Source organism: Hemicordylus capensis, chromosome 4, assembly GCF_027244095.1.
Source record: "Hemicordylus capensis ecotype Gifberg chromosome 4, rHemCap1.1.pri, whole genome shotgun sequence".
In the NCBI taxonomy this organism is placed as follows: Eukaryota; Metazoa; Chordata; class Lepidosauria; order Squamata; family Cordylidae; genus Hemicordylus; species Hemicordylus capensis.
Window position 1 is genome coordinate 64,912,785 of NC_069660.1, and position 27,221 is coordinate 64,940,005.

At 41.9% G+C, this 27,221-nt stretch overlaps 3 protein-coding genes across 16 annotated transcripts in view; 2 read left to right on the plus strand and 1 right to left on the minus strand.

Annotated features, from left to right (window-relative positions):
• The window catches only part of PFKFB2 (6-phosphofructo-2-kinase/fructose-2,6-biphosphatase 2), a 54,345-nt gene extending 53,954 nt beyond the window's left edge, over positions 1-391 (minus strand). For 8 of the 11 annotated variants that reach the window (XR_008307072.1, XM_053249686.1, XM_053249684.1 and 5 more), the window contains exon 1: positions 118-340. Coding sequence is in view for 2 of the 11 variants with exons in the window: in XM_053249678.1 (XP_053105653.1) it covers positions 118-138 (21 nt within the window). In the remaining 9 variants the exon portion in view is untranslated. Of the gene's footprint in view, positions 1-117 lie in introns of all 11 variants that reach the window. The other 3 variants (XM_053249680.1, XM_053249677.1, XM_053249678.1) reach the window with 3 other exon arrangements.
• The window catches only part of C4H1orf116 (chromosome 4 C1orf116 homolog), a 44,967-nt gene that overhangs the window by 304 nt on the left and 17,442 nt on the right, over positions 1-27,221 (plus strand). The window contains exon 2 of one of the 4 annotated variants that reach the window (XM_053249668.1): positions 23,967-24,014. In XM_053249668.1, the coding sequence (XP_053105643.1) occupies positions 23,967-24,014 (48 nt within the window). The other 3 variants (XM_053249670.1, XM_053249669.1, XM_053249672.1) reach the window with 3 other exon arrangements.
• YOD1 (YOD1 deubiquitinase) lies at positions 580-8,713 on the plus strand. Its single transcript, XM_053249690.1, has 2 exons — positions 580-904; positions 3,611-8,713. The coding sequence occupies exons 1-2, from the start codon at positions 697-699 to the stop codon at positions 4,315-4,317; spliced, it is 915 nt and encodes a 304-aa protein (XP_053105665.1). The 5' UTR covers positions 580-696; the 3' UTR covers positions 4,318-8,713.

A 27,221-nucleotide genomic window follows, 5' to 3' on the forward strand; every position in this document is an offset into this window, starting at 1 on the left:
TCATTAACTGAGACCATATATAAACAGGGGCCTAAAAAATGTTCAAAAGGACGACTGAATAGTAATCGTAATATAATAAACCTGATTATAAGATTATAAAAAAGAGATTCGTAGCACCTTCAAGATCAACCAGTGCATTGCAACAAAAGCTTCTTGGATTCTAGTCAGTTAAAGTGTAGCCTACTACAATATATCTATTCGTCTGTAAGGCATCACAAAATCACTGGTTATTTGTGTGTCCGCCGCCGGTAAGGGACAGGATAGCTCTTGCTTTCTCTAGACTTGAAAATATAGATACCATGCGCATATACACGCTTCCGCGTAGAAACGCCACCCAACACCAGCTCCAATTACAAAACAGTAACGAAATGGGAGGAGGAAGAGAAAGACGTCACAACGCGCCAGAATCAACTACTCATTTCCTGCACACGCGTGTTGAAAGAATAGGGGGTGGTACCGCCTAGCCGGATGTTTTCAACACGATCTTCCTTGGGGGAACCGCCCATACATTTGATTGGTTAGTCTCGAATTGCACGCGTGGAGGTGGCCGAGGAAGTGACCAATAGGAAGAGGGAAAGGGACGGACGCGAGGGTCGTTGAGGTTGCCGGTAGTTACAGCCATTTTGCTGCTGGGGGGTCCTGAAACCCGGCAGCCGCCGCCGCCGGGAGAACTATAAAAGGCGGGAGGGCAGTAGGATGTTACGACTACGTTGCAAGGCCCGGAGTGGCTCTTATCCTCTGCCCGGATTCACAGTACAGTCTCGCCTGTGCGAGCTCCAGGCTGCGCTCGTCTCCCTCACTGGGGTGCCCGTCCAGGCCCAGCGCTTGCTGCTCGGTTTCCCCCCGTGCGGCATCGACCTCAGCGACGGGGAGCGGTGCCTTGGAGAGCTTGGCATTCACTCGGGTAAGGAGCGGTGCTGCTCTGAAACACCGTCGTTTCTCCGTGGTGATGGTGGGGAGGCTTCCCTTTCACTTGGGTCTCCGGGGCTTCCTCCTGAGGAGCGGGAGGGTAGCAACGGCTTCATGTCCGGCGTGGTAGGTGTCGGGCCTGCTGTTATGTAGCTGGAGGAAAGGTGTATTTCAGGAAGGTAGCTTCCTGAAATACAGCTACGGTATGGACCATCGCGATGGACTGGAAAAACCTCGGTGTCTCCTGTTCCTTTATTTGCCTGGTCCTGTTAAGGGAGCCAAATCTGGGAGGCTTTTAAATTGACAGTCTCTAGTCTAAAGACGATGGTATCCTGTTAATGAAATAAGCACAGTGTCTTGTAGAGCTCATTTTGTTGTATGGCCTGACTTGATGCCTGTGTACGCCCTACAGTATAGAGACATGGGAGATCTATTTAACAGACGTTTTCCAAAGACATGGAAGGCTATCATTTCAATGATATTTTAAAATCCACTTCTAATGCAAGATGTAGGTGAGACTTTCGTATAGTAGTTTGGACAGCTAGCTCCCAAGGTAGCTGAATAAAATAAATGAAGAGAAAGAGAAGTGCAAGCTGGCCAAACAGAACAATAGAAGAAATCTTGCTGGCTTTTCTTCTTCTTCTTCCAGGTTGCTCAGGGAAGGAACAAATATCCTGACAGCTGTACATGTTGAGCACAGGCTGCTTGGCTTGTAGTGGCTCCACTTTTCCCTGATTGCTGTTGGTGGAATAACCTTCCTGTCCTGATCTAGTAGGGTGGCTCTTCTACATTAAGAGGAGCCTTGCTTGAGAGGAGAGCTGGTCTTGTGGCAGCAAGCATGACTTGTCCCCATAGCTAAGCAGGGTCTGCCCTGGTTGCATATGAATGGGAGACTTGATGTGTGAGCACTGCAAGATATTCCCCTCAGGGGAATGAAGCTGCTCTGGGAAGAGCAGAAGGTTTCAAGTTCCCTCTCTGGCTTCTCCAAGATAGGGCTGAGAGAGACTCCTGCCTGCAACCTTGGAGAAGCCGCTGCCAGTCTGTGAAGACAATACTAAGCTAGATGGACTAATGGTCTGACTCAGTATATGGCAGTTTCCTATGTTCCTAAGCCCAAGACCTGTGTAGTTCAGCATAGGTCCTGTTTCCCACAGTGGCCAACCAGATGCCTTTGGGTAGCCCGCAAACCAGAGAAGAAGGTATGCCGCCATTCCTGCTGTTGCTCCTCTCCAACTGGTTCAGAGGCATACATTCTTCAATCTAGAGATGGTTTATAGACATCAAGACTAGTAGCCATTCACAGACTTGTTTTCTGTGAGGTGGCCCTCGTTATCCATGGGGGCCCTCTCTTGCAACCATGGATAATAAAACCTTAACTCTATGGGGATGGGGGGGAGGAATCAGGTTCCTGGAGATTTTTTTTTAAGCCTTAAAAATCAGGGATGAGACAGAAATGAAAGAAATAAAGCACTGTACCGTGCTCCGTAGGTTTCCAGCTGTCCAGCAATTCCCACCGAAAACCCCAACTCTACCAATGTTCCTCAACAAATCATTGATTTTTAATTTTTTTTTTTAAGAGCCACAAAACAGCTCAGTTCAGCAAAATGGTGGCTGGAAATGACCTCGGAAGTCATTTCCGGAACCCAGGAACTGTGAATAGGTGAATTATTATTTTTTTAAAGCACTTATAATAAGGTAAGGTCTCCATTGCCCAACAGCATATACGTGAAACCGTGGGTGTTGGAATTGTGGAAACAAGCGTCACGTGTTGTTTTTTTAAGCATCTCTGGAACACAGAATGTTTCTGTTCCCTGTTTAGGACAGGAAGTCTTGAAACAATGACACAAATGTTAGGACATCCAGTAAATACCTAAACTTGGCAGGGTATTTGTTGCCGCCCATTAATTAAATTACATAGTTTTACTACCTATCTATGAAGCACTGACAGTGTGTGCTGAGGAGAGTGGTGTATCCTCTGATCCCCTTCATGTTATTGGTGAACATGTTTTTTTAGAAATGCAGATGTGATCTTATGTATCTACTTGTCCATGTCAGGACTCTTATGTCATTGAAGAATGGTGTGGAATTCAATAAATGCAGCTTACAGATTCTAATATCCAGTAAGTTGTATGCAGTATATACAATAAATCCATCTGGCTTTTAAAAAAAATAAAATGCAAAAATGGTTGCACATTGGAAAACAAAAACTGGTTCTCTGTAAGCTCTATAATTCCATATTTTTTGTCTTGCTTCTGCTTACTATTAATTGACTGACTAATGCTGATTATCTAGATCTCATCTATATAGCAAGTAGCAATTTTTATATTGCTTTACCTAGGTGTTCAAAATATGTCATCAGTCTATATTATCCATATAACAGCATTGCTATACATGGATTATTACACAATTTTATTTTATTTCACATTGATATTCTGCTCTTCTTCCAAGGAGCCCAGAGTGGTGTACATAGTTAAGTTTCTCCTCACAAAACTCCTGTGAAGTAGATTAGGCTGAGAGAGAAATGATTGGCCCAGAGTCACCCAGCAAGTATCATGGCTGAATGGGAATTTGAACTTGGTCTCCCCAGTCCTAGTCCAGCACTCTAACCACTACTATGACCGAACTGAGACTAACGTTCACTTTCTTGTGCTAAACGTATCTAATTTCAATCTCTCTCGCTTTTTTTTTTTTTTTTGGACAGGTGATACTCTAATAGTTGAAGAAGATACAACCATGTTGAAGACTGGGTCACCCATTGTTACAAAACGGACTGTTCCTATCTCAGTCAGGGAACCTCTCCCTGTGCTTGCCCGCAAGGTTGTTCCAGCAGATAACTCCTGCCTCTTTACCAGCATATACTATGTGGTAGAAGGTGGTGTTTATGACCCAGCATGTGCCCCAGAGATGAGAAATCTCATAGCTCAGATAGTAGCAAGTGATCCAGAATCCTATAGCGAGGCGGTACTAGGGAAAACCAACCAGGAATACTGTGAATGGATCAGAAGAGAAGATACATGGGGAGGTGCAATTGAGGTTTCCATTTTGTCTAAATTTTATCAATGTGAAATTGGTGTAGTGGACACTCAGACAGTCAGAATTGATCGATTTGGGGAAGATGCTGGTTATTCTAAACGGGTTCTTCTAATTTATGATGGTATTCATTATGATCCACTTGAACGTAAAATCCCCAACTCAGACATACCTCCCCAGACAATTTTTTCAGCATCGGATGACATTGTCCTTGCACAGGCTATGGAGTTAGCAGATGAAGCCAGAAGAAAGCGACAGTTTACTGATGTAAACCGGTTTACATTGAGATGTATGGTGTGTCAGAAAGGATTGACAGGGCAAGCGGAAGCCAGAGAACATGCCAAGGAGACAGGACATACCAACTTTGGAGAAGTGTGAATTTTGTGTGAGGCTGGTCATATCTACTACCTCACTGATCCAGAACAAGCCTCCAGGTTTTTATCTAAGCTGTATGTAATCATAAGAATCCATTTGAAGCTTGAAAGCCCCAATAACTTAATTATGGCTGCACACAGGTTTACTGTGGCTAGTATGAGATGTTTACAAGGGTGTATGCAGTGGTGTTGCATCTTCCATCTGGTTTGAAGTGTTTTCTTTTTTAGGATCTGGGAGAACTAGAGATAGCTGTATCCAATCTTGAAAGAATTTGAATAGCTGATACAGGACGTCCCCCGTGACACAACTGAATATATGCATACTACTGAAGCTAGCTAGACAACATACAGGATTTTAGAATCACTGATGGAATAAAAAAATCTCAACTTGGTTACTGAGTTCTTGATTAGTCTATTAAATAGTTAAGTTGATCTCCATTCAAATTTGGCAAGATTACTTGTGTGTCAGCTCTGTTCTTGGAAAATGTTGAGCAAATTAGCTGCACAATTGCCTCTTTAACATAAGTTATCCCAGAGCTGGTATGTTTTAAATTACTGAATGAGTGCTCACAATCTGGGGAAACCGATAAAGAGCCTTCACTTGAAGCTAGTATTTTCAGAGTTCTCAAGCAGTCAATAAGCTACTATTGAGCTTATGTATTTCATCAATAGTATTTAATTTATTGATAACAATTACATTTTAAGCAGTTTGCTGCTTGGAGGCTAATATACATCAATGGCATCTTTTTTAAAAATGGAAAACTTAATCAGATTTTAAAAAATATTCTTATTTAATTTTATCTTTAAGGTGTAAAATGGGGCCTGTTACATGAGCCCCAAATTGCCACTTGCCATTTGTGCTTAATGAGACTTTATGGGTCAGAATGGTATGCTTCTACATAAGGCCTCCATTTTTTCTTCTTCTAAGTATGGCACTGCCAGACCCTGATGACTGCTGTGTGACTCCTAGGTGCACTTCCAAAAATGCTGATTTTCTGGCATAGGCCTGAGGAAAAGGGATTAGCCAGCTTTTTTCATGCTGTACTGCCAGCTGGCATCAGTGTTTCTCACTAAGAATGGAAATTCTGATCTGCATCCAGCATCATTGCATGATTACCATTGCCAGATATAAATTTCTAGTTGCTGTTAGTAATCTGGCATCTGGAAGTTCTACACTCTGATTTCATTCTCATTTCATCATATGGCTGACTGGCATAACCTTGTAACTTCTGAAGCCCTGAACTAGTTAGATTATCACTTGTTATAAGCTATTTTAATACACAGACACTTTGGGAGTTGGGTCTTCAAGTTACTTTGGTGTCACTGTTGTGTCCAGTTGTAAGATGCTACATGGTTTTAATGACTTGAGTGCTATTTGTTAGACTTTTCTATTTTAGTGAAATACTGTAGTTTAGTTCCTTTACAAAACATACCTGAATGCACTACATCAGATGGCTTCCAGATGCCAGAAAGATTGTTGGATTCCAAGTTAGTTTAAAATTTAAAAAGTCAAGTGTGGAAAGGTTGGGGGGGGGGGACCCAATCTGGTTTACAAAAGTAGTGTTGCCACTGTGTGTGTTTAAAATGTCTTTGAGTGCTACAGCACTGGAAGTCACACCTTCATTTAAAGGTCACAAAATGGTACTAACATAAGACTGTTCACCATTGTTGTCATGGGCACTGGGTAATAAATGCCTTTGGCCTTGTGTAACCAGGTATCAGTAGGTACACTATAGCTGGGGCTAAAAATATAATCTTTTCAACACAGAGTACTTGTGTTAAGTCCCCAATCCATGCATGGTAGAATGGGAAAATAAATGGCTAGGAGGGAGTACACTTGTCAGTGTGAATGTGACATGGCCCATGGAGTTACACACAGACCCAGATTAGGTTGTTGCTGTTGTACCAGGAACAGCCATATTCACCAGTTCCAGCATAGCACAATGGTCTTCCATGACACAAACTGGTGGGGATTTATTCCATGATACAGTCAATGAAACTGATGTAATCAAGAGTGATGTGTTAAAATAAGATTGCAGCTGGCATGATTATCATAGAAATCTGTTACACTTAGCATGCTGATGTAACTACATTTATGCATTTTGTTGTATGTGCTGTTGGCAACTACATGTCTTCAGGTCTGGACTTCTAGAGATTTTCAAAACAAACTTGTAACATTCAGTGTCAGTGTGTTTTATTGCTTTATATCTTACTTTGGATCATTATTTTTGAGCCCCCTTGTACCTCTGATATATTGAAGTAAAAATACTCTAGAAACAAGAAGCTTTTTTCTTAATCTTAGAGAATTACCATCAGCCATTGCCTCCCAAATGGCTTAAAACATTGGTTAGCTCCAGATCAATGAAAGTTAGTTGTAAGTCCAATGGAATGCATTGTATCAAGTTAGTCATGACTAACTTAAGTACCATTACTTTCTGGGGCCTTAGTAGCTCTAATAGGATTGGGGCTGTTAAGTGCAAAAACCATTCTGTCTCCAAGGTCCTTTGTTCAAAGCCTTAATCAAACAAACTAGCTGGGGCCATACTTGAGGAAGGCACTTCCAAGACTGCCTAACTGCATGCTCTCTTTGATAGAATGGGGAAATGGATGAACTCAAATTATATTCCTGTGTTAAAGGCTTTGCTTGATTGTGGTTTAAATCATGGAAATAAAGAGTAAAGCCAATAAGAGAGCAAGATTTTTATATGTAACATTGTCACTGATCATGTTTAAAATCAAGCTAACTTAAACCTGCTTAATTTTTCAAAATACTTTGATTTGTCTTTTCCTGTAGTTTTTGAGGAATACATTAAAAGCTGACTCTAAAGTCACACACATAAGGTGCTTACTTGGAAGCAGATGTCAAAAAAACATTGTAACTTCCAGATGAATGTGTTCAGGATAGGATGTACACCAATAATATGACATGTTCTCATGAATATTGACTGAATGATATATACTGTAGTTAGAATGTTGGTTTAGGGCTTGTGGGTTTTTTAAATTAGCCTCAGTTTACCTGTTTGAGAAGTGGGTGAATCCACCTACCTCACAAGGTGATGTGAGGCAGAACTATTGTTTGTGTGCTACTTGGACAAAGGTGCTAATTATTTTGCGTATTTTCTGCTAAATGTTGGATTTGGGAAGTATGTTTGGGAAGCAAGCCACATTCAACTTTACTGTGAAGTTTTCAGGAGACAAATGTGCTAAACTGAACAAGTAGACTTTAAGCACACTTCATCAGAACTTATGTTTTTCTCTGCTTGAGTATATCTTTTCTCATTCTCTGTCAGTATTAGAAATTCATGCTAGATGTATTAATCACAAAAATAGCTTTTTCAGGTAAAACCTATTCTAATGTAAACCTGTCTACTACATGAGGTTGATTTTGCTGAAATATAGATGAAGTGATGTATTACCGTCTAAGAAAAAAGAGAGTAAATTGACCAGCTGCAGTTCAATGCATTTGAGGAGTGAAATAATGTGTGGAATTGTAAGAACTGCTGCCTTAGATTAGGCAAGGATCCAGCTAACCTTGCATTCCATTTCCAGCAGCGGCTAATTGGATGAATCTGAAAGCTTGCAAGCTGCACAAAGGTGTTAGCTACACCCTGTTTACCTACAGCATCTGATTATCGGAGGCATACTATCTCTGACCACAGAGATTCCATTTAGCTTTCATGGGTAATAACAGTTACAGACTTAGCCTTCAAGCCATCTCAGGGCCAAACTAATTGTGATCCTGACATACTCTTTCTGATATAACTTACACATGGGAGGGCAGTGCTCTGAGGACCACAGTGGGGGGAAATAGACTTGAAGCTCTCCTCCTGATTGCCCCCTCATGTGGTGTTGCATTAGAAAGGGCAAGCATCCCAGTGACAATTGTGTGATTAAAGTCTCTAGTTTGTCCATAAGCTAGTTACTATTTCTACACTTCGGTAGTGAATTACATGCTGTTTGTTTGTTGTGAATCTACTATCACTCAATAACTTTGGGTGACCCTGAGTTCTAGTATTTTGAGGGAAGAAAAAAATAATTGGCTTTCACCATGTAACTTTATGAATCCGTTAAGTCTCCCCTTAGTTGTCCTTTCTAGCCCAGTCATAAAGACTTCTCTTGCTAGGGAAGGTGCAACATTTCATTAAACTTCCAATCAGATAGACAAACCCTGCTGCAGCGAATACTAGCACACATGCATTTGTCATGACTGAATAGTACATCCTATTTATTTCAGAACTACTTTGCACAGAAAACTCAAGAGTGCTGGTCAAAAACTGGTCCCTAGGTCACAGTCCTACTTAAACAGAAATTGTATTAATTGAATTTTCAATGTTTTAACATCCTTTGTATTATGATAAAATTCTGTATATCTGCACTGTTATTAAAAGCTAGTATCTGCATGCCTCTTGTTTATAGATACAAAAATGTCAATGATGTGAGTTCCATGGCCTGTGTAACAAGAATCTGCTCTCTCAAACAAAACACCTGTTAAGAATGACATTTTTTCTTATACACACTCTGTTTTCAATGGAAGATGACCAGAATAGAATATCTAAGCACCCCAGAATACCATTGTCTGTTTTGGTTCAGACAGTAGTATAACAGAAATAAAGCACTTTTGGATTTGTAAACATTCATATTTAATTTAGTAGTATAATGTAGCTTTAACAGGATGAAAATACTTTCTCCCTTCTGTCCTGTTCAGCTTAGGAATAGGTGAATAATTTATTCGTTCCAGTCTTTGTACCAATGCCAGTTTCTGTGTAGTGCAGTGCAACATACAACAGCCATCTGACATATTTTAATGTCCTTGGTGTTAGCATTAACTTTGAACATGTCAGTAGATGTTGAGAACTGTGTGTGGTATGAAAACTGAATTCCTAAATGATAATAGAACCTGTAATATTACTAGTGTGGGTTAAATGTAAAAGCTGAGACTTGCAGATCTGGCAGCTATCACCAGCACTAACTTCAAAATAAAAGGATGAAGGGTATTAATGTACTTTTAAGCATGTGGCCTTTCTCGCTCTTGTATGAGATGAATGTTGCAAGTGACAGCACTTTAAAAGCTTTTTGATCAAAGTTTACATAGTATTTTGTCAAGGAGAGATATGGTGCAAGAAACTGCATTCTGATTTTTCTGATCAACTGGCATACATTTTTAAAACTCCTTGTAAATTAGTATTTTCCAGTGGCATGGCAACTTGCTACTTGTACATAGTATGGTATGTTCAACTGAACATATGTGCCCTTGAACTTAAAATCATTACAGCAGCAATAAAATGTAAATTTTGTGCATGCATATTCAAACGTGCTCACTTGTACATCTGCTTGCTTTATCTTTAATAAACTCTGGTATCTGAACATGTGAATAGAATACAAGGCCTATTGCAAAAGCTATTGAATATTTGATTCTTGTATCTGGACACAAAATTAGATTTTGATTGGAGTTACTAGTTCTGGTGGAACTGATGGACAATTTATGATGCCTATGAGACTCTGTCAATTTAATGGTATACTAGTATAGTATGCATTGATGGGTGACTAGATGCAATTCCAGATGTTAAAAATCATATATACCAGCACATGCACAAGAACAACTTGTGGGAGGTATTGTTCTAAAAAAAAAAGAAAGAGTATTTTCCCTAATGTTGAGAACACAGCAGCAAGATGTGCTAAGGAATTTGGCTTAAAGGGTGAAAATGATCTGCTGCCAGAACTGTGGCTAAAGTTTTGGATTGGAACTGAAAACTAAATTACACACCTTTTTAAAAGTGTACATTTTGCTTGTCTGGCCTGCTAGGATGTGCATGTCTCCATAATAAAACTACAGTAAGATCTTTAGTGTTTTAAGGAGACCAAACCAGGATTAATACAGTTACTGCAGAAAGACTGTTAGCATCCTGCTGCTTATGATGACCCTTGCCGTGGTCTGATCACTCCCTGATTCGTTTGCAGATTGCTGCCGCTCATCCTTTCACAGGGGCAATTGACCTATTTGGATGGTCCGCCCAAGGCACCTTATGGATCCTGTTGTTTTCAGAGGGTGCTTGGGGAGTTTCCCAGCAATCTGGTAGGCAACTCGTCGAGGCCTGGAACATTGGGGCGACAAGGACGCTTGACGAGATTGCTCCTAAGTAGCCTCTTGGGGCTCCTGGATCTTGACTTGTTTCTCTGAGGAACTTCAAGAGATGACGTGAGCCAAAAGATGCCTAGAGCGCTGCTGGAGGAATGCTAAGACAGAGGCTGACCGAGCACAGTTGCTTGCCCATGTTTGGGAGTATATGGTGATAAGGGTGGTGAAATCTGCATTTCTTTGCATTTATTGTGTCAGCAGATTCTTATTGTACAGCCCTTTTCCAAATCACCAGCTCTTTGCTGGGAAGAGATGATTCTGGTGATCTTCCACCTGGCCGCTGTGACATGTTTGCCAGGTTTTTCACTGATAAGTTGCTCACCTTTGGTCAGAGTTGGACTCCAATTGCTCGCTATCCATTGAGGTAATAGAGGTTGGGTCTTGTGATAGATCTGGAATACCTTTGAGCTTGTTGAGGCTGATGACTTGGACACGATTCTCACCAACATGAGCACAGCGACATCTAGCCCTGAGCCCTGCCCCTCCTGGCTTCTTAGGGTTGCAAGGGAGAATGCTCTTTCCTGGCTTCGGGAGATGGTTAATTCTTCTCTTCAGGAGAGGTTTGTTCAATCAGCCCGGAAAGAGATGGTGGTCTACCCTCTCCTGAAGAAGCCTTCTCTTGACCTTGACAATCTGGATAACTATCCAATCTCCAGTCTTCCTTTTCTCAGTAAGATTTTGGTGGCTTGTGCTCAGTTGATGAGTCCTGGAGGAAACTGATTTCCTGGATCCATGCCAGTCAGGTTTCAGGCCACTGCATTGAAACTGCATTGGTCGCCCTATTGGATGACCTTTATTGTAACCTTATGTAGGGAGCGCACCTCTCTTGGTTCTTCTTGATCTCTCAGTGGCTTTTGACCATACTATCCTTCTGGAATGCCTAGGTGGGCTGTGCCTTGGGTCCACTGTTCTTCATTCGTTCCAGTCCTATCTCACTGGGCGAGATTGCTCCTAAGTAGCCTCTTAGGGCTCCTGGATCTTGACTTGTTTCTCTGAGGAACTTCAACAACCAGTTGGTGTTGATTGGGGGTGAGTGTTCTTCACCCTGGCCCCTTGCTTGTTAGGTTCCACAGGGCTTGGTCCCTGCTCCCATTCTTTTTAATATCTACATGAAGCCGCTGGGCCTGGTCATCCGTCTGGGGTAAGTTTTCATCAATATGCTGATGATATTCTGCTTTATATCTGTACCCCTGACCAAACAGGTGATGCCATTCATGTGCTGGCTCAGCTTAGAGGCTGTCAGGACCTGGATGGGCCAAAACAAGCTCAGGCTTAATCTCTACAAGACAGAGTTGTTCATTTTGTGATCTGGCCAATTGTTGTGTGTGAGTTTATCTCCTTGACGGGGTTGCGCCTCCCTTGAGAGAGAGAGAGAGAGAGACTATGATTTGGGGGTCCTTCTGGACTTGCGACTCCTGCTGGAACAGCAGGTGGAGGCCGTGGCCAGGGGTGCCTTTGCCCTGCTTTGGCTGATTCACCATTTGCAACCTTTTCTCAACCAGCAGGCCCTGGCAACAGTAACTCATGCCTTTATGTTACCTCTTGCTTGGATTACTGTAACGCACTCTACCTAGGGCTGCCCTTGAAAACAATTTTGAAGCTTCAGCTAGTCCAGAATGCAGCAGCCCACCTCCTCATGGGTGGCCATAGATTTGATAGTGTCACATCTCTTTTACAGTCACTACACTGGTTGCCTGTTCATTTCCGGGTCCAATTCAAAGTGCTGGTTCTCACCTACAAAACCCTTATGGGCTTAGCAACCGTATATCTCCAGGATCGCCTCTCTCGGCCAGTTGTATCCCGTCCTGTGAGCTTGTCTCAGTTGGCCCTCCTTGGTGTCCCGGGCCCTGGTGTAGTGCATGGTGCCTGGGCCTATAGGAGGGCCTTGTTTGTGGCTGCTCCTCTTCTTTGGAACACTCTCCCCCACCCGATTCCTTCAGCTCCCCCCTCAGTGGCTTTTAAGGCCCTTCTCAATGCCTATCCCTTTTGCCAGGCTTTTGCCCTTTGATTTTTTTTTTTTAGTTACTGCTATTGTTACTGTTATTGTTCACCGCCTAGAGTCTTTGGAGGAGGCAGTATACAAGAAACCTTTAATTAATTAATTAATTAATTAATTAATTAATTAATTAAGTAATGTGCCTTTTGAGGCCAAACTAAACTTTGATCATTGATTCAGGGGCTGAAGCTACCTGAGCTGGTTCAGCTAGCCAACCCAGGCTTCTGAATCAGTCATGCAGGAGTTCATACTAATTCTGTAGACTTCAGTGAGTAATATGCACAAATCTGCTTTTATATTCTATGAGAAGCTAAATATTGTTAAATGGGGAAAGGTTTTTGAATCGGGCACAGAAGAAAATGATACATTTCCCTTGTGTTGCTAATGTGTCTATGAAGTCCTTGGGCTGCTGCTGTTTGAGGGGCAGTGGGAGGCTGTTTCAACCACTAGATTCTTTGGGGGGGGGATGGTAAAGGCTGTTGGTCCAACCGCCCACTTCCCAATTTGATTTCTTAAAAGTCTATACAGGGAGGTGGCATGGGCAGGGGGATGTTCAGTTCAAGCATTCCTAGGTTAGTATAGATGTAAATGCACATTGGAAATACTATAGGATTATGTATCCAAGGTCCTGCCTGTGAGAATAGTCAGAAATTGGAAATTATCTCAGATATATCCCATGAATGCTTCCCCTTTCGGCAAAGTGTGCATGTAACAGAGTATTCATTCAGTTTGACTTGGTAAAAGTTATACTTGCTCTTCTGGTTCTTGTAGTTAATTGCCTGAGGCATTTCAAATGTGTATCTTTTAACAGTTCCATTCAGTATTAAGATTGGTTTACTCAAAATAAATCCACATCTCAAGCAAAAATCCCCACTGTAAATTAATAATAAACTTGTTAGCCGCCCCATAACAAATTGTTCTTTGGGTGGCTTACAACAGAGGATTAATACATACAGTTAATACATACAACTGGACTTTACTGTATTAAAGTAAAGAGTTGTGTGTTTTAAAAATTACTTAATCTTCCTGAGTAGCGCTCTAACAACTTTGAAAACAACTTTTGAACAGCAGAAGGTATCCTATACATCCTTGAAATTCTTGAGATTTGAAAAAAACCCAGCCCTGATTTTTATTTGAAGAGCTTTGAGCTTGCTGTGTGCTGTTTTAAATCCTGTGTGTTGCTACATGGCTCTCAATACTGTAAACAAACAAACAAACAAACACTCAAGCAGATTAAAATAAAACTGCATAAAATGAGCAAAGCTAACGCTGGAAATAAGTCTTGGCTTAAAGTTCAGGCACTGTCTGCTAGCATAAAAAGATCTTAAAACTTAGGCCAGAGCATAATGGCCCTACTGGAGGAATTCCACTACAGCTGTGTAAGTTATTTTCAAGGCTTTATTTACTTATTTTATTTTTCATATTTCTATACTGGCTGATGTGCATCCCTAGGCGGTGTACATAAGTTAAAATACAATATAAAAACAGGACAAAATGATTAAAATCATGATATAAAATTAATTAAAAGCCTGAGAAAACAAGTGCATCTTAAGGGTCTTTAAAAAAAACAGCTAGAGATGGAGAAAAACTGATTTTAACAGGGAGTACAGAAGCTATAGTACAGAAGTACTATATCGGGCAAAATAGAAAGATGTTAAAAGGCATCATCTCATGCTGTGCAGGAGGAGGCAATGGTAAACCCCTCCTGTATTCTACCAAAGACAACCACTGGGCTCTGTGGGCGCCAGGAGTTGAAATCAACTTGACAGCACACTTTACCTTTACATTCCAGAGCCCTGGGGCAGCAACAGAGAAGGCCTGGTTCCAAATAGCCATAACAAGTAAGGTCTGATTCCTAGTAGCTGTAACACATCCCAAGTAACAAGCCGGTGGTAGCCATAACCGCACCTCACCAGATGATCTTAATAGGTGGGAGGGTTCATGACAAAGGTGCCCTCTTAAATACCCTGGACCAAAGCTGTTTAGGGCTTTATAGGCAATAACAGCACTTTGTATTGTGCTCAGAAACATAGCAGCCAGTGCAGTTCTTTTAAGAGCAGTGTTCTATCGCCTCAGGTTATCCTTTAACTAACTTTAGGCAATATTAGGTACTTTTCAGGCTATCAACACATTCTTAGGTTAGATTTGCATTTATCTACAACTTGCATTTATCTACAACAGCAGCAGTTTGTGTGTCTATATGTTGAATTCATGGCTCTCCATTACACATTGTGGCACATGTTGGAAGGGGATGTTTCTGAAATCAGGGGTGTCCAACAGCAGCCATCCAGCTGTGTTTGGCCTATAGCTCACATCATCCCCAGTCAAGGGCCTGTAGCCAGGGATGATGGTTGTTTTAGGCCAAAAATATCTGTAGGGCTGCAAATGGACACCCCTGCCATAAGTGAAAAGCAACCCACCCCTACAAAATCTAACATGGGATGGATATTAATAGTGAACCTGTCAGATGTTTGCCTGTGTATATAGTGGACAGTACTATGCATATATTTTAAGTGGAATTTTTTTAATGATAAAATGAAACCCACAATTTCTTTTGTATGGATTGAACTGAGTAAAGCTATGCACAGTGGCTTACATACTGTGCAGTGTCCTGTTGATCCAAGAACAGGGCATGTGTGTTGGTTTTGTGCGATTCCAAACCCCATTAATGGTGCTACCACCAAAGCCTCTAAGCTACTAAGAACTATATCAGAGCTGTAGCAATTATTTCCCCATCATTCCCATAGGGGAAAGTGTTGCTACAGTGCTGACACAATTCTTAGTAGCCATATAGCCTCTCATCCTTGCTAGCTGTGTGTATGGAATCTGGAATCTCAAGGAAGCCAGTGTGCATGATGCTTGGAGCAGCAAAGTGTTGTGTTGTATGTAAGCCATGGATCTAAACATTTTTTACAGGTTCACTTGCTGTGAATTAGCTATGTATAACAAGATGAGAAATATTTGAGACTTTTTGTATCATTGCAGTGCCAAATCTTAGGACAAAGTGTGTAGTTTTTTTTCTTTGTCTGGATTATCTTCACTACTAGACCCCAATATGTGTGTGATATGCAACATCATTTCCATGTTGTTGGTTTTTGGGAGAATGGATTCCTCTGTTCCTCTCAGCATCCTTTGAACTGATGGTTCATTTTTGCCTCAAACATCTGGTTTTAAATTGTAAGTCACTTTTCAGAACTATGAAAGTGTGTATGTGCAATGGAAAATAATCTGTGATTTTGCTGAACTGATTATAACATTAAGGTCTTGTTCAGATGTTGCCCTGAACAATCGCCACACCGTCACTTGTTGATTGTTTGCACATACCCCTTCTCTGAGAATTAACGGTGATTTAGCATTATGTTTGAACCAGCACAAACATAGTTCCTGCTAACCAGTACTTGGTTTTTTAAGCAGAGATTGAAACCATATTAGGCTTCAACTGCTCACAAAGGCTAGTTATCTATTAGGAGGAAACCATGCTACATCACTTCAGACATGATGCTAATCTGAGAAAGGAGGGGAGGATTCTCACAGGTGGGAGGGGAAAATGAGATCAGACGCCAGTTGGGTGCTCTCCCTTGCCAAACTGGGCCTAAGTGATGAATACCAACCCATCCTGTGGGGATGTAACTTTGATCCCCCTGCCCCCCTTATTTGGAATTTCTTTGGAATGCTTGCAATGGTGTCTAGTTTGGATGAGAAATTGCACGGACCTCAAATACAAGTTGCTATTACAGTAGGCAAGTGTGTCATTTTTGTAACTTCCCCCTTGACCTAGTGCAACAGTGAGCCCTTACTCACGATTAGTGAGAAAGGGCTTGAGGGAGTGCAGGACGGAAGGCTGCCAATGCTTACCTCCCCACAGACAACCCTTCGCTTCTCCCTGGTGGGTGAATTACCACCCAGGCGGATCGCCCGCCCAGCACGGAGGGTCAAGGGATGGGATGCGTCCTCCCAGCCCTTGGAATTTGTGGTGCTTTATGGGTATACCAGCAGTGACAAGTGGGCTAAAAGCATCTGGTGCTGCACACAAGCAGGGGAATTGGGTTAAGGGAGCCTGTGTGTCTCAATCTCATTTAAGAAGGTGGTTGCGCAGGCGGGTTTACCTCCAAAGCACCACCGGCAGCCACATGCCTGCCAGTAGTTTTTACAAGCAGCCAAGACCGGGCTTGGCTTCCTTAGCCTGGTTTTGACTGATCATAAGAACTGCCTCAGTATCAAAAGGAAGGCTAATTGCTTAGTGTTTGGTTTGTTTGTTTTTTTTTTTTAATTCATTTTGCAAAAGCAAATAACATACTTCAGATAGAAGCATACAAAGTGAGTTAGAATAAATGTTGGTTTATATTCCCGGTCGGGGCACTTTTTAGTTAATTATTAAGAATATGGAATGCAGGGCTGTGTGCCAAATTATAATGCTACCCCAGTGATCTGGAAAGGAGAAAGGGTATATTAAATTCTAAAGTACAACTCTGAAAGAAAAAAAACTAAGTGTTAAATGAAATTATTAATATGTTCTATTGAACATTAATAAACAACTTTCCCCCTTTGTTTGCAACTCTCATTGTGACCTTGTTAATATAGACAAAGATTGGGGCTGAGGTATGTATTTTATTAAGGAAACAGGCAGTCATAGCTTCATCACAGCCAATTCATTAATACAAGGAAATTTATAGTGCCAGCCTGTCTTCTAAACATTCTCATTACTACTAGTTAAAAAAAAAAAAAAGACAAAGCCAGCTGCAACCTAATTTTGGGGGGGAGTGGATTAAACCAGGACTATAAATCAGGCAGTTTTATGGATGAGCTGTGGTTGATAAGACAAACATTTCAATTAATATCATGGCTAGAAAGTAGAATGGAGAGTATTGGAGCTAAATTTTTTTTTCTTTTAATTGTGTATAAATTTCACTCATTGCCTACATAATGAATACACTGCAGAGACAGGTATGATTGACTTGATGATGTTTGAATTACTCTTGTTCCCAACTTGCTATATGTGTGATTTTTTAATTTTTAATTTTACCAGGCGATGGCATTGTCCTGACTTCTGTTATTTAAATAACTCTTAAACTGGATCTGCTTAAAAGCAGCAGTATGCTGTCGAGTCAAAGCAACCATGACTGTACCTTGTTTTAGTTATGCCTCCTTGATTATGGGCAAAGATGTCCTCTTGAGCTGTTCCTATTCATTCCAGTAAGATTTGCACAGGATGTTCCTAATCGATTATCCCCTGTATCTGTAAGGGGAAACTCTGGACCCCTGATCAAGAAGTATAAATCTAGAGCAGTCATCCGCAGTCGTTGCTGTCAGCAGAAAGTAAAGCAAGACAAAGATTTCCCTGTATGAATGAGCTTGGTAGTCCCTAGTTGCAATTCATTTACTTTTCTTCTGAGAATATGAAGCCCTCAAGTAATTAAGCTATGCAACAGTGAACATATACAGAGGGTCAGCACAACTGCTATATTTTAATAAGGGCAGACCATTGGTCCATCTAGCTCAGTAATGTCTACAATACTGGAGGCACTTTTCTAGGATTTCATGTGGATTTTTCTAAACCTTATCTGAATATTATTTATTGATTGTTCAGTTTCTATACCGCCCTTCCAAAAATGGCTCAGGGCCACAGAGAAATAACAAACAAATAAGATGGACCCCTGTCCCCAAAGGGCTCACAATCTAAACAGAAACATGAGATAGACACCAGCAACAGTCACTGGAAGTACTGTGCTGGGGGTGGATAGGGCCAGTTACTCTCCCCCTGCTAAATAAAGAGAATCACCACGTTGAAAGGTGCCTCTTTGACAAGTTAGCAGGGGTCTAATTCCTAGGGATTGAACCTGGAATCCTCTTTGTGCAGAGTAAATGCGCTTCTCTAAGCCATGGTCCTCCCCCCTGCTGTTACAGGTGCTATTTGTTCTATGGTTTTCTTTTGTAGCTGCTTGCAGGTTTCATTTGATGCATTTATCAAATTTTCCAAGCCAGAGGCGTAACTAGGGAAAACGGCGCCTAGGGCAAGCACTGAAATTGCGCCCCCCCGCCCCCCCCAAAGTAGAAGGCACTTGCTTGGAGAGATGACCCTGCTGGTGGGCATTCCTGCTGCTGCTGCCGCCGCCGCCAGCTGTGTGGGCCGGGCTATATAACCTGAGCTTCCTGCACACAGCCTTGGGGGAAAAATAAAATAAATAAAAGATAGCACACACCTTCATCCAAGGAAAGCTTTCCAAGAGCAACAGGGTTATGATACCATCACTGCAAAGGATATACTGAAAAAGGAAAGGCAATTCTAATCTTCGATTCCCTGCTTAAGCAATAGCATCCTTACACTTGCTCTTACGTTATTGGTGTTTTAGATGAAAGGTGTCCTTTGAAAAAATATAGCATCCCAATCGCACGGCTAGTTTTATTTGTACAAGAGGCTATTGATTTGATGCTAATTTAATAAGAAAAAGCATCGAAATGGCTCTCTCCTTTTAGAGAGAGAGAGATGCTTTATGGCAGACCTTAGAGATTATTGGGAGAGACTTCCACAGCGATGTGAAGTATGTTTATTAAGAAGTAAGTCCCATTGAGTTCAATGGTGCTTCCTCCCTAGAACGTGTGCGTAGGATTGCAGCCCTCCTCTCATCGTTTTCTATTGAGCTTGTAAGGCAAAGGGAAAAAATGTTCTAGAAACTATCAAGAATATATATAGCAAAAATTTCTTGTGAATGAATGACTGGCACTGATTTGGGGAAGGAAAACGAATTTAAGGAGCCTGTCGGTCAGACTGAAGAAGGTTAGACTGTTTTCTAGAATCTATGCACATGTTTTGTGGGAGATGAAAGGGAAATAAAAAGGAAGATCTGGACTCATTTGTCATTTGAATCAAAATTGGAATTTGGAAAGTTGCTTACTTTAAAAAAAACAATTCCACGTCAAAGAGCAGAGAATAATGGCAAGAACTGCAACCTGTTAGTTACGGTGGAAGAGCGAGGGAGATGTTTTGAAAGGCTGGATGGAGGAGCAAAGGTTTTCAGAAGCCACTGACTGAACTGTGGGCTCAACTGTTGCATTTTGTTTGTCGTATTTCCTGGAAAGGAGCTTAACTAGCATTGGAAGCCTGAAGGCAGGTTTTGCTCGAATCCCCTCATTAGCTGGCGTTTCCCCAGAAGTTTGAGGATCCTCATATCAAACCAAAAGAAAAGAAAGGGGGGAGAGAGAGAAGAAAGGGGAAAGCGAACTGTTTATTAGAGAGGCGGTGACTGCACCTGATCCCCGTCTCGAAGGCAGAGTTCTGCTTGACTCTGAACAGTTGGGAAGTCTACACAGCTATTGTGGCCCCCGCCCTCCTCGTCGTCCTGCTCACCTGGGTCCAGGGCAAGTCCGAGGCACCATCCAGGAGCATGAGGGGCCCCTCGGAGGAGGCGGCGGGTGCGACGAGGGCCATGTTGGCTGGCTGGCAGGCGGAGCGGGCAGCGTGACCAGGCGTGGGCCAGGGCAGGGTAGGGCAAGGCAGCCTGGCTGCTGCTGCTCCGCGCCCACCCGCCCCCCGCGCTGGTCCCGCCCCTGCTGTCAGCCGCAGATGGCAGGAGGCGCAGCAGACGCTGGCTGTGCTGACTAGCCACCCGCTTGCTGGCCTGGGAGTGGGGGCGGAGGAGGAGGAAGGTGTGTGGGGCGGGGGGAGCAACAGGCAGGCCAAGGAAGGCAGCAGACGGGGTGGGGGGAATCCTGCAGGGAAGAAGGCCCGTGGGAGGGAGGGAGCCATTGCCGGCGGAGATCTCCTAGGCAGAGGGGGAAACGACCCGTCTGCGCCACGCTTGGCATAGCGCAGGAGGAGGACAAACTTGGCATAGCGCCGCGAAGACGAAGTCCACGTGCAGGCGGCGAGCCAGGCCAGACACGCATGCACGACTGGTGGGGGGGGCGGGGGGGGAGTGAGCATCCGTCAGCGGAGTGATATGAATGACGAAGAAAGGTCCGTTGCCGATGCTGATTTGCTGAAGCAGCAAGCAGGCAGGCACAACTTTAGGCGCCCGTGCCGCGGTGCCCAGGAGCAATGGGTGGGGCCGCCGGGACCCGGGGAGGGGGAGGGGGACAGCTCAATGCATCCCACACTGCCTGCTGCGCACCAAAAAAAAAAAAAAAAATTCAAACAAAAAAATTTGGGGGGGGGAAAGGCAGGGGCTGGGGGGGCACTTTTTGGTGCCCCCTCACGTGACCAAACAAGGTGGCGCCCAGGGCACATGCCCTGCCTGCCCCACCATCATTACGCCCCTGTTCCAAGCTACATTCTGGATTTGTAGTTGAACACTGGGTTGAAGACCTTTTTAAACTTGTCTGTTAAATAACACATGGATAACTGTGATAAACTAAGAAAATTCAGCTTGCCTTTTAAGTAATAGTTTCTAACTGACATTAATAATCTGCTAGAATCTCAAATCTGCAAAAAGGTGCCCTTCTTCTTTCTTCTAATAGTTAAAAGAAGTTATTCTTTTCAGAATGAATTGTATATCCATTGGAAAATATCAGTTTGGTCAGGGAACTGGGCATCATCAACATCAAAACTTAACTTTTAATGTCTGTTATTGAAATATTTGTTAATTTCATTTTAGAATTCAATAACACATTTTCCAGCAGCTATCAAATTCTTCAGCAAACTGTATTGGCTACAGAAGGCTAAACTTCCAGTACTTTTGTCCCACTAACATTCATGAAATGGCTAGAGGACAAATGGAAAGATGAAAATCAATATTGCCATTAGCTGTAGTAAAAATCTTTTTTAGGTTCAGTACTGGACAAATGGTAATAATACATAAGGGCAAACTTGCTCCATGAGTAATTCATGTTTTTATTTTTAAAAAAAGAATGGGGGAAAATAACCTCTTCCAATATCCCACTCGCAGAGCCGTGCAACACACTCTATTAATCACCTAGGAAAATAAATCTGTGATGAACTAATATATTCATCACATTTATTCACCTTGGCTTTTAATTAGATCTATGGTTCTAATAAATAAATAAATAAATACTGGGTTTAATTTTTTTTAAATTCAAAATGCTTTTGTTAGGTCATTTGATGTTTTAAATTATTTTAATTGTAAACGGCCCAGAGATGCAAGTTTTGGGCAGTATAGAAATGTAATAAATAAATAAATATTCCAAGCCACATCCTAGAAGGAGCTAATTAACAGTTAGGAACATACTCGAATCAAAGCTATGGGTTTCTCTTTTGAGGGTGTTGGTTGCCAACAAACTATGCAGCAGAACAACATGCCAAATGAAGGTGGAACCTAATATACATCAAACATCTGAGAAGGCAAAATAAAGGAACTCTTGCATTTGAAAGTTTGCTGGGCAGTTGTCTGCTCCATATGAAGTAGCTTGGTAGAGTTGCAAGCATAAGAACAGCCTTCTTACATTAGACCACAGATCTCCATCCTAAGGTAAGTTGTCTAGTGATACCACCACCATGGCTTTCAAGAGAATCAGGAAAAACAAAAAGGAGAGATAAGGAAAGGCAGGTGTTGTGATGGGGCAAGTAGGGGCAGCCCCCCACAATAATAATTAATTTGCCCTGTATGAACTTTGTTTTGCCAGAAACCTCTTTTGTGGCCACTTACTTCCCTACCCTTCTGATGCTAGGATTTATCTTTGTTTCCCCAATGAAAAATGACTTGCTACATCCTAAGGAAAGAGCAGGCAGAGGAAAAGAAATAAATGGAATGAAGGCCACCCTTCTCTCTAGGCTCTTCAGACAAGGGCCTTTTCCAGCCCTACTTGGAGATGCCAGGAATTCATCTTGGGGCCTTTTTTATGCAAAGTATGTGCACTCGCACTGAAGTACAGCTCCTCCCCTACACAAATGAAACCGCCCCTTTCACAGTCTTTCGATCCCTTTTCGCAGAGGATTGATTGCATAGGTGACACAATGGTTAATTCACAAAAATGCTCAGTCCTTCATACTTAAGTTTTTGATGCCTTACTGCATGCACATGGATTTTGGTCACGGAACACTTTGAATCAGGAGGATGGGCAAATAAACTTTCCCATCAAGAAAGGGTCTGGTTGCTAAATTATGTTCCTAGAGTCGTGAGGCAGTCAGTGGTTGAGGATTTAAAAACAAAAACCAATCCTTTTTATGACAATATGGATATGTATTTCCATGGGACCCAGGAAATCTCATAAATATCAAAACAATGTGCAGGCTACAGCCTAGGGCACAAATTAGGTGCACTTAAGTTTCTTTAAAAGTCTCCATTGTCTGTGAGGTGTAGGGGTTCTTAATTCTGTGCTGTATTATGGACATGTATGGTAAGGACATCAGTATCACACACACAATACGTTAAATCATGATTAATTCAACCTAGATCACAGGAGAGCACTGCTCTGGATAGTAAGAATCTCTGCAGGTCTGATTCATTTAAGATAGTTACTTGTATTTCACCATTTGTCGCCCATCTCAAGCATATTCATTGTCAGGCATAGCACAACTGTTAATATCCATCCCTGCCCTAGAAAACAAGACCTGGGACCCAAATGAGGTCTCCTGATCACCATCACTTATCTGCAATGAACAACTGTACTACAAGTACAGTTCTGTGTACTGGGGTACAGAATTTAATGGCACTTCTGAGGAAACATGCACAGGATATGTCTGTAAACACGCTAGAATATATTCCCCAAAAATCTACACTGATAAAGTGATTGTAGTTCAATAGCAGTAGAGCACATGTTTTGTATTTGGAAGGTCTTCTGTTCCATCCCCGGCAGCTCCAAGGAAGGTTGAGAAAGACTTTTGTCTGAAATCCTGAGGAATGACTGCCAGCCAGAGCAGATCAGGGCTTCACAACTTTGGCCCTCCAGCTGTTTTTGGACTACAACTCCTATCATTCCCTGCCACAGTGGTCACTGTAGGGATGATGCAAGTTGTAGGCCAACATTTATGCAGGAGGACCAAAGTTATGCGGCCCTGGTGCAGACAGTACTGACCTGGGTGGAGCAATGATTAAGGCAGCTTTATGTGTTATCCTATAAATTGATAGATGAAAGAAAGTTTTCTCCTGAGGGTAGGTAAAAGCATCATGTTAACAATTAAGTGTAGTTAAAGACTGTTTAAGATATCACAGGGAAGGCTTAGAACACACACAATGTTTCAGAGAGTAAGGAAAGAATCAAAGCATCCTATTGTGTTGGATTGAAGACTACAACAAATATTTATATACCGCTTTTCAACAAAAGTTCCCAATATACTAAATAAATACAATAAAGATGGTTCCCTGTCCCCAAAGGGCTCACAGTCTAAGAATGCACACAAGATAGACACTGGCAACAGCCACTGGAGGAATACTGTGCTGGCGATGGGTAGGGCCACTTGCTCTCTAAATAAAGAGATTCACCACTTTAAAAGGTGCCTCTTTGCTCAGGTAGCAGGGGATGTTTGCTACCTGACATCATCATGTCTGATGGGAGAGGATTCTGCCTAGAACCCCGTTCTTTGGAAGAATGACCATCCTCTGACTCTATATTTCTGGTCAATTCACAGAGCAAGAAAAACAGAAAACAATCCTAAGAAGAGCAGGAAAAATAAAAGGTAGTGAAACTTTACATTCAACTCCATGTTGTCAGTGGGTTTACAACTGAGAGGACAAGCGCATATGCATTTGCAGGATTGCTCTAAAGCGGGGGGGTGGGAGGATTATTGTGCTGCTTCACTATTTTGTAGGCAGTTTTGTGGTCATTTTATTTAAAAAAAAAAAAAAACACCTGAAAGAGAAAAACCATCTCTTTCCTGCATTCCATACAATATGGAGAATAGTGAGTCACTTGCAGCAATTTTGTCTTAGTTGCAACAGGGTTTGTCTTTAGAAAATGCAGAAAACAAAAATTCCTCACCTGTTTTGCTTCACTTATGGCTGCCAAAGTCTAGAACTGAAAAATGTGGTTGGTTAAGAACTCTTTAATCACTCCTCCCCCTCCTCTTTGGAACAGCTGGAATGAGGAGTTTGGTGGAGGATGTGTGATTGGTTAGGAGTCAGTGGCAGGGTGGAGTGAAGAAAGACAGAGGAGGAATTTACCTGTCTAGGTAAGTCAGTGGGAGGTCAAAAAGAGAACAGAGCAGGTGGTATTGCTTGTCTGTCGTGTCAGTGTACAGTAGAGTGATTGGAATTGTGTTTATTTCCTAGCAAAGGTGAGTTAAACTCTAACTAAACTATGTTTGCTTAGGAGGAAAAGGAGTGTTTCTGGATTCAGGTACAAATAGGAGAGAGAGAGCGTGCACGCTGTGTGTTTGGGAAGAAGCTTGTTCAGTCTTGCTTGTATGTATTTTCCCTATTTGTGCTGATTTCCCCCCCGCCCCACTACTTCTACTGACATCTTTGGGCTGTTAAAGGAGTATAGAGAGGCTGGGCTTTCCTGGCAAAGGTAAGCTATATTCAGTGCAGTCTTTCTATAGATACTGGTGGGAATCTGGTTATTAAGTTTAGGAGATCAAGGTTACTTATTCCTAGCTGATTAAAGCTAGCTCTTTAAAAAACCAATGCTTTTATTTCAACTGAGAAATTGTTTCTTTCTCTTTGTTTTCTGTTCAGTTGTATAATACACCAAGAATTTTTTTCCTCTCTAGTTAAGATTAGCAAAAGCATGTTAAATATTTGGAAGATATAACTGGAAAGGTGCTTAATTTTGATCAAACATCTTATTGGTATTTTTAAAAAAGTTTGCAATTACTAGTGGGGGAGGGGAGTCTAATGAACATTGTACTTGAGTGAGAAATTATTTTTAGCATGGTATAGGGAGGAAATCTGTTCCTTATAAGTTAAATGTAGTTAAACAGGTGAGTGCTGGCAATCTGATAGTGGGCAGCTATGATTGTGCAGGAGACATGTAGCTGTAAGGGGTAAAATGACTAGAGAGTTCTCTTTTGTACATGTAGAAGTAGTTTGATGATGGTCATGCTGCTTGTGCATATGTGTCTGGCATTTTCTGTGTCTTGAGCAAAACATCAGCCCTTTCTTTTGATGTGGCTTGACAAATGTGGTGTAAAAATAATAGCAGCACACGTAGCTGAATTAAAATGGGTAGTTCTGCATATTCAACTGCCAACACACTTTCTTTCTATTTATTATTATAAATATGTAGGCAGGTATGGCAAAAATGTCTACTGATCATTAAAATAAATATAGTTTTTAAACAAGGCTATTGACTTAAACTTGCAGGGAACTTTTTTTCTTTGAAGTATGTTTCTGTTGTAGCCACCTAATGCTGCACTGGGGAAATGACTTGATTAGCAAGCCAGAGGTTGCCGATTCAAATCCCCCCTGGTATGTTTCCCAGAATATGGGAAATTCCTATATTGGGCAGCAGCGATATAGGGAAGATGCTGAAAGGCATTTCATACTGCGCTGGAGATGGCAATAGTAAATTCCTCCTGTATTCTACAAAAGACAACCACAGGGCTCTGTGGTTGCCAGGAGTCAACACCAACTTGACAGCACACTTTACCTTTACTTTATGATTCTGTCCACCCAGCTGTGTGTATTTAAAGCTGAAAACTGGGGCTAGCCTATACAAATCAATTATATTGACCTTCCCTCAGTGACTATAAGATCTTGCAGGGAGAACAGAGTGGTGGTGTTTGTCTTGGTACTCGGAAAAGACTACTAGTATGTAATGTTTCCATAATGAATGTGTTGCATTAATTATGTAGAAATGATGGACAGTCACTTCTGTGTGATTACTTTGCGTGGACTGAATGATTACTAAGTTGAGTTGTTTGGTTTACCCATTTCATCATTCAGTGGTCCCACAAAGTAGGACAACTTTATTCATGATGACAATGACCCAAAGACACTAGAAAATGCAACAGCAGGGGAGATGTTTGAACAGGCCTGTAGAACATGTGACCACTTTCCAAACTGACAGAACCCCAGAGCCTTGTAGTGTGCCCAGCCAAGTATGGGCAGTCTCCTAATTTTGGTCTCCTTCTTGGACAATGAAAACCAAGATGATCAAGTGTTGGTTGCTGTATTCATCTTGGTGGAACAGAACTGTCATAATGATTTGCCTGGGGAAGTGTTGGAAAGCACTATAATCCATAATAATGGTTATGGGAATAAGGCTTCATTGTAATACCTTACTGTCTTCCCTCTTCTAAGAGAGATTTGTTGGTAACTTGAATGTTTATGCAATGTTAACTTAACCAGAAGTAAACATAGGAAGAGAGGCTTCCTGCTGCCCTTGGAATCATCCTATAGTACAGTGTGATTCCTGATGAACTTGTTTGTGGGTGGTGGAGGAGAGAGGAGGAGAGCTCTAAACAAGACTCAAGTTCCACATTAAATCTAATTTGTTAAGCAACAATGTGTAAGTTTCTAAGCTGGCAGTTAATGTCACCTGTGACAGCATGGTGAACAGCATATTTATAATGCCACAAAGACCAGTGTCTTTCAGTATGAAGTGCTAATAATTGTCTTACAGTGACTTTTAAAAACCCAACCTTAGAGCATGCAATCTGATCTTGTAGGGGCATGCATCTTGATCTAGTCTAAAAAGAAACTGGTATACTACTAAAGACAACCACAGCACTCTGTGGTCTTCAGGAGTCAACACTGACTCGATGGCACACTTTACTTTATACTACATGCACTCAGGGCCCTGTAGGGGTGTGTGTGTGTACACCCCTGTAGGGGTGTGTGTAGGGGTGGAGCTGTTATAGAGAGCATGGGTTCCAAGAACCTGCATGACTGAGGCCTCCTTGCTCATCCCTGGGGCCTTTGCTGACAAGTTGTTCTCCCCACAG

Bases quoted from the DNA above. Each gene is read 5' to 3' on its own strand.
- YOD1 (XM_053249690.1), top strand. From the start codon at position 697: ATGTTACGACTACGTTGCAAGGCCCGGAGTGGCTCTTATCCTCTGCCC. The intron at 905-3,610 runs GTAAGGAGCGGT...TTTTTTGGACAG, and splicing joins AGAGCTTGGCATTCACTCGG to GTGATACTCTAATAGTTGAA.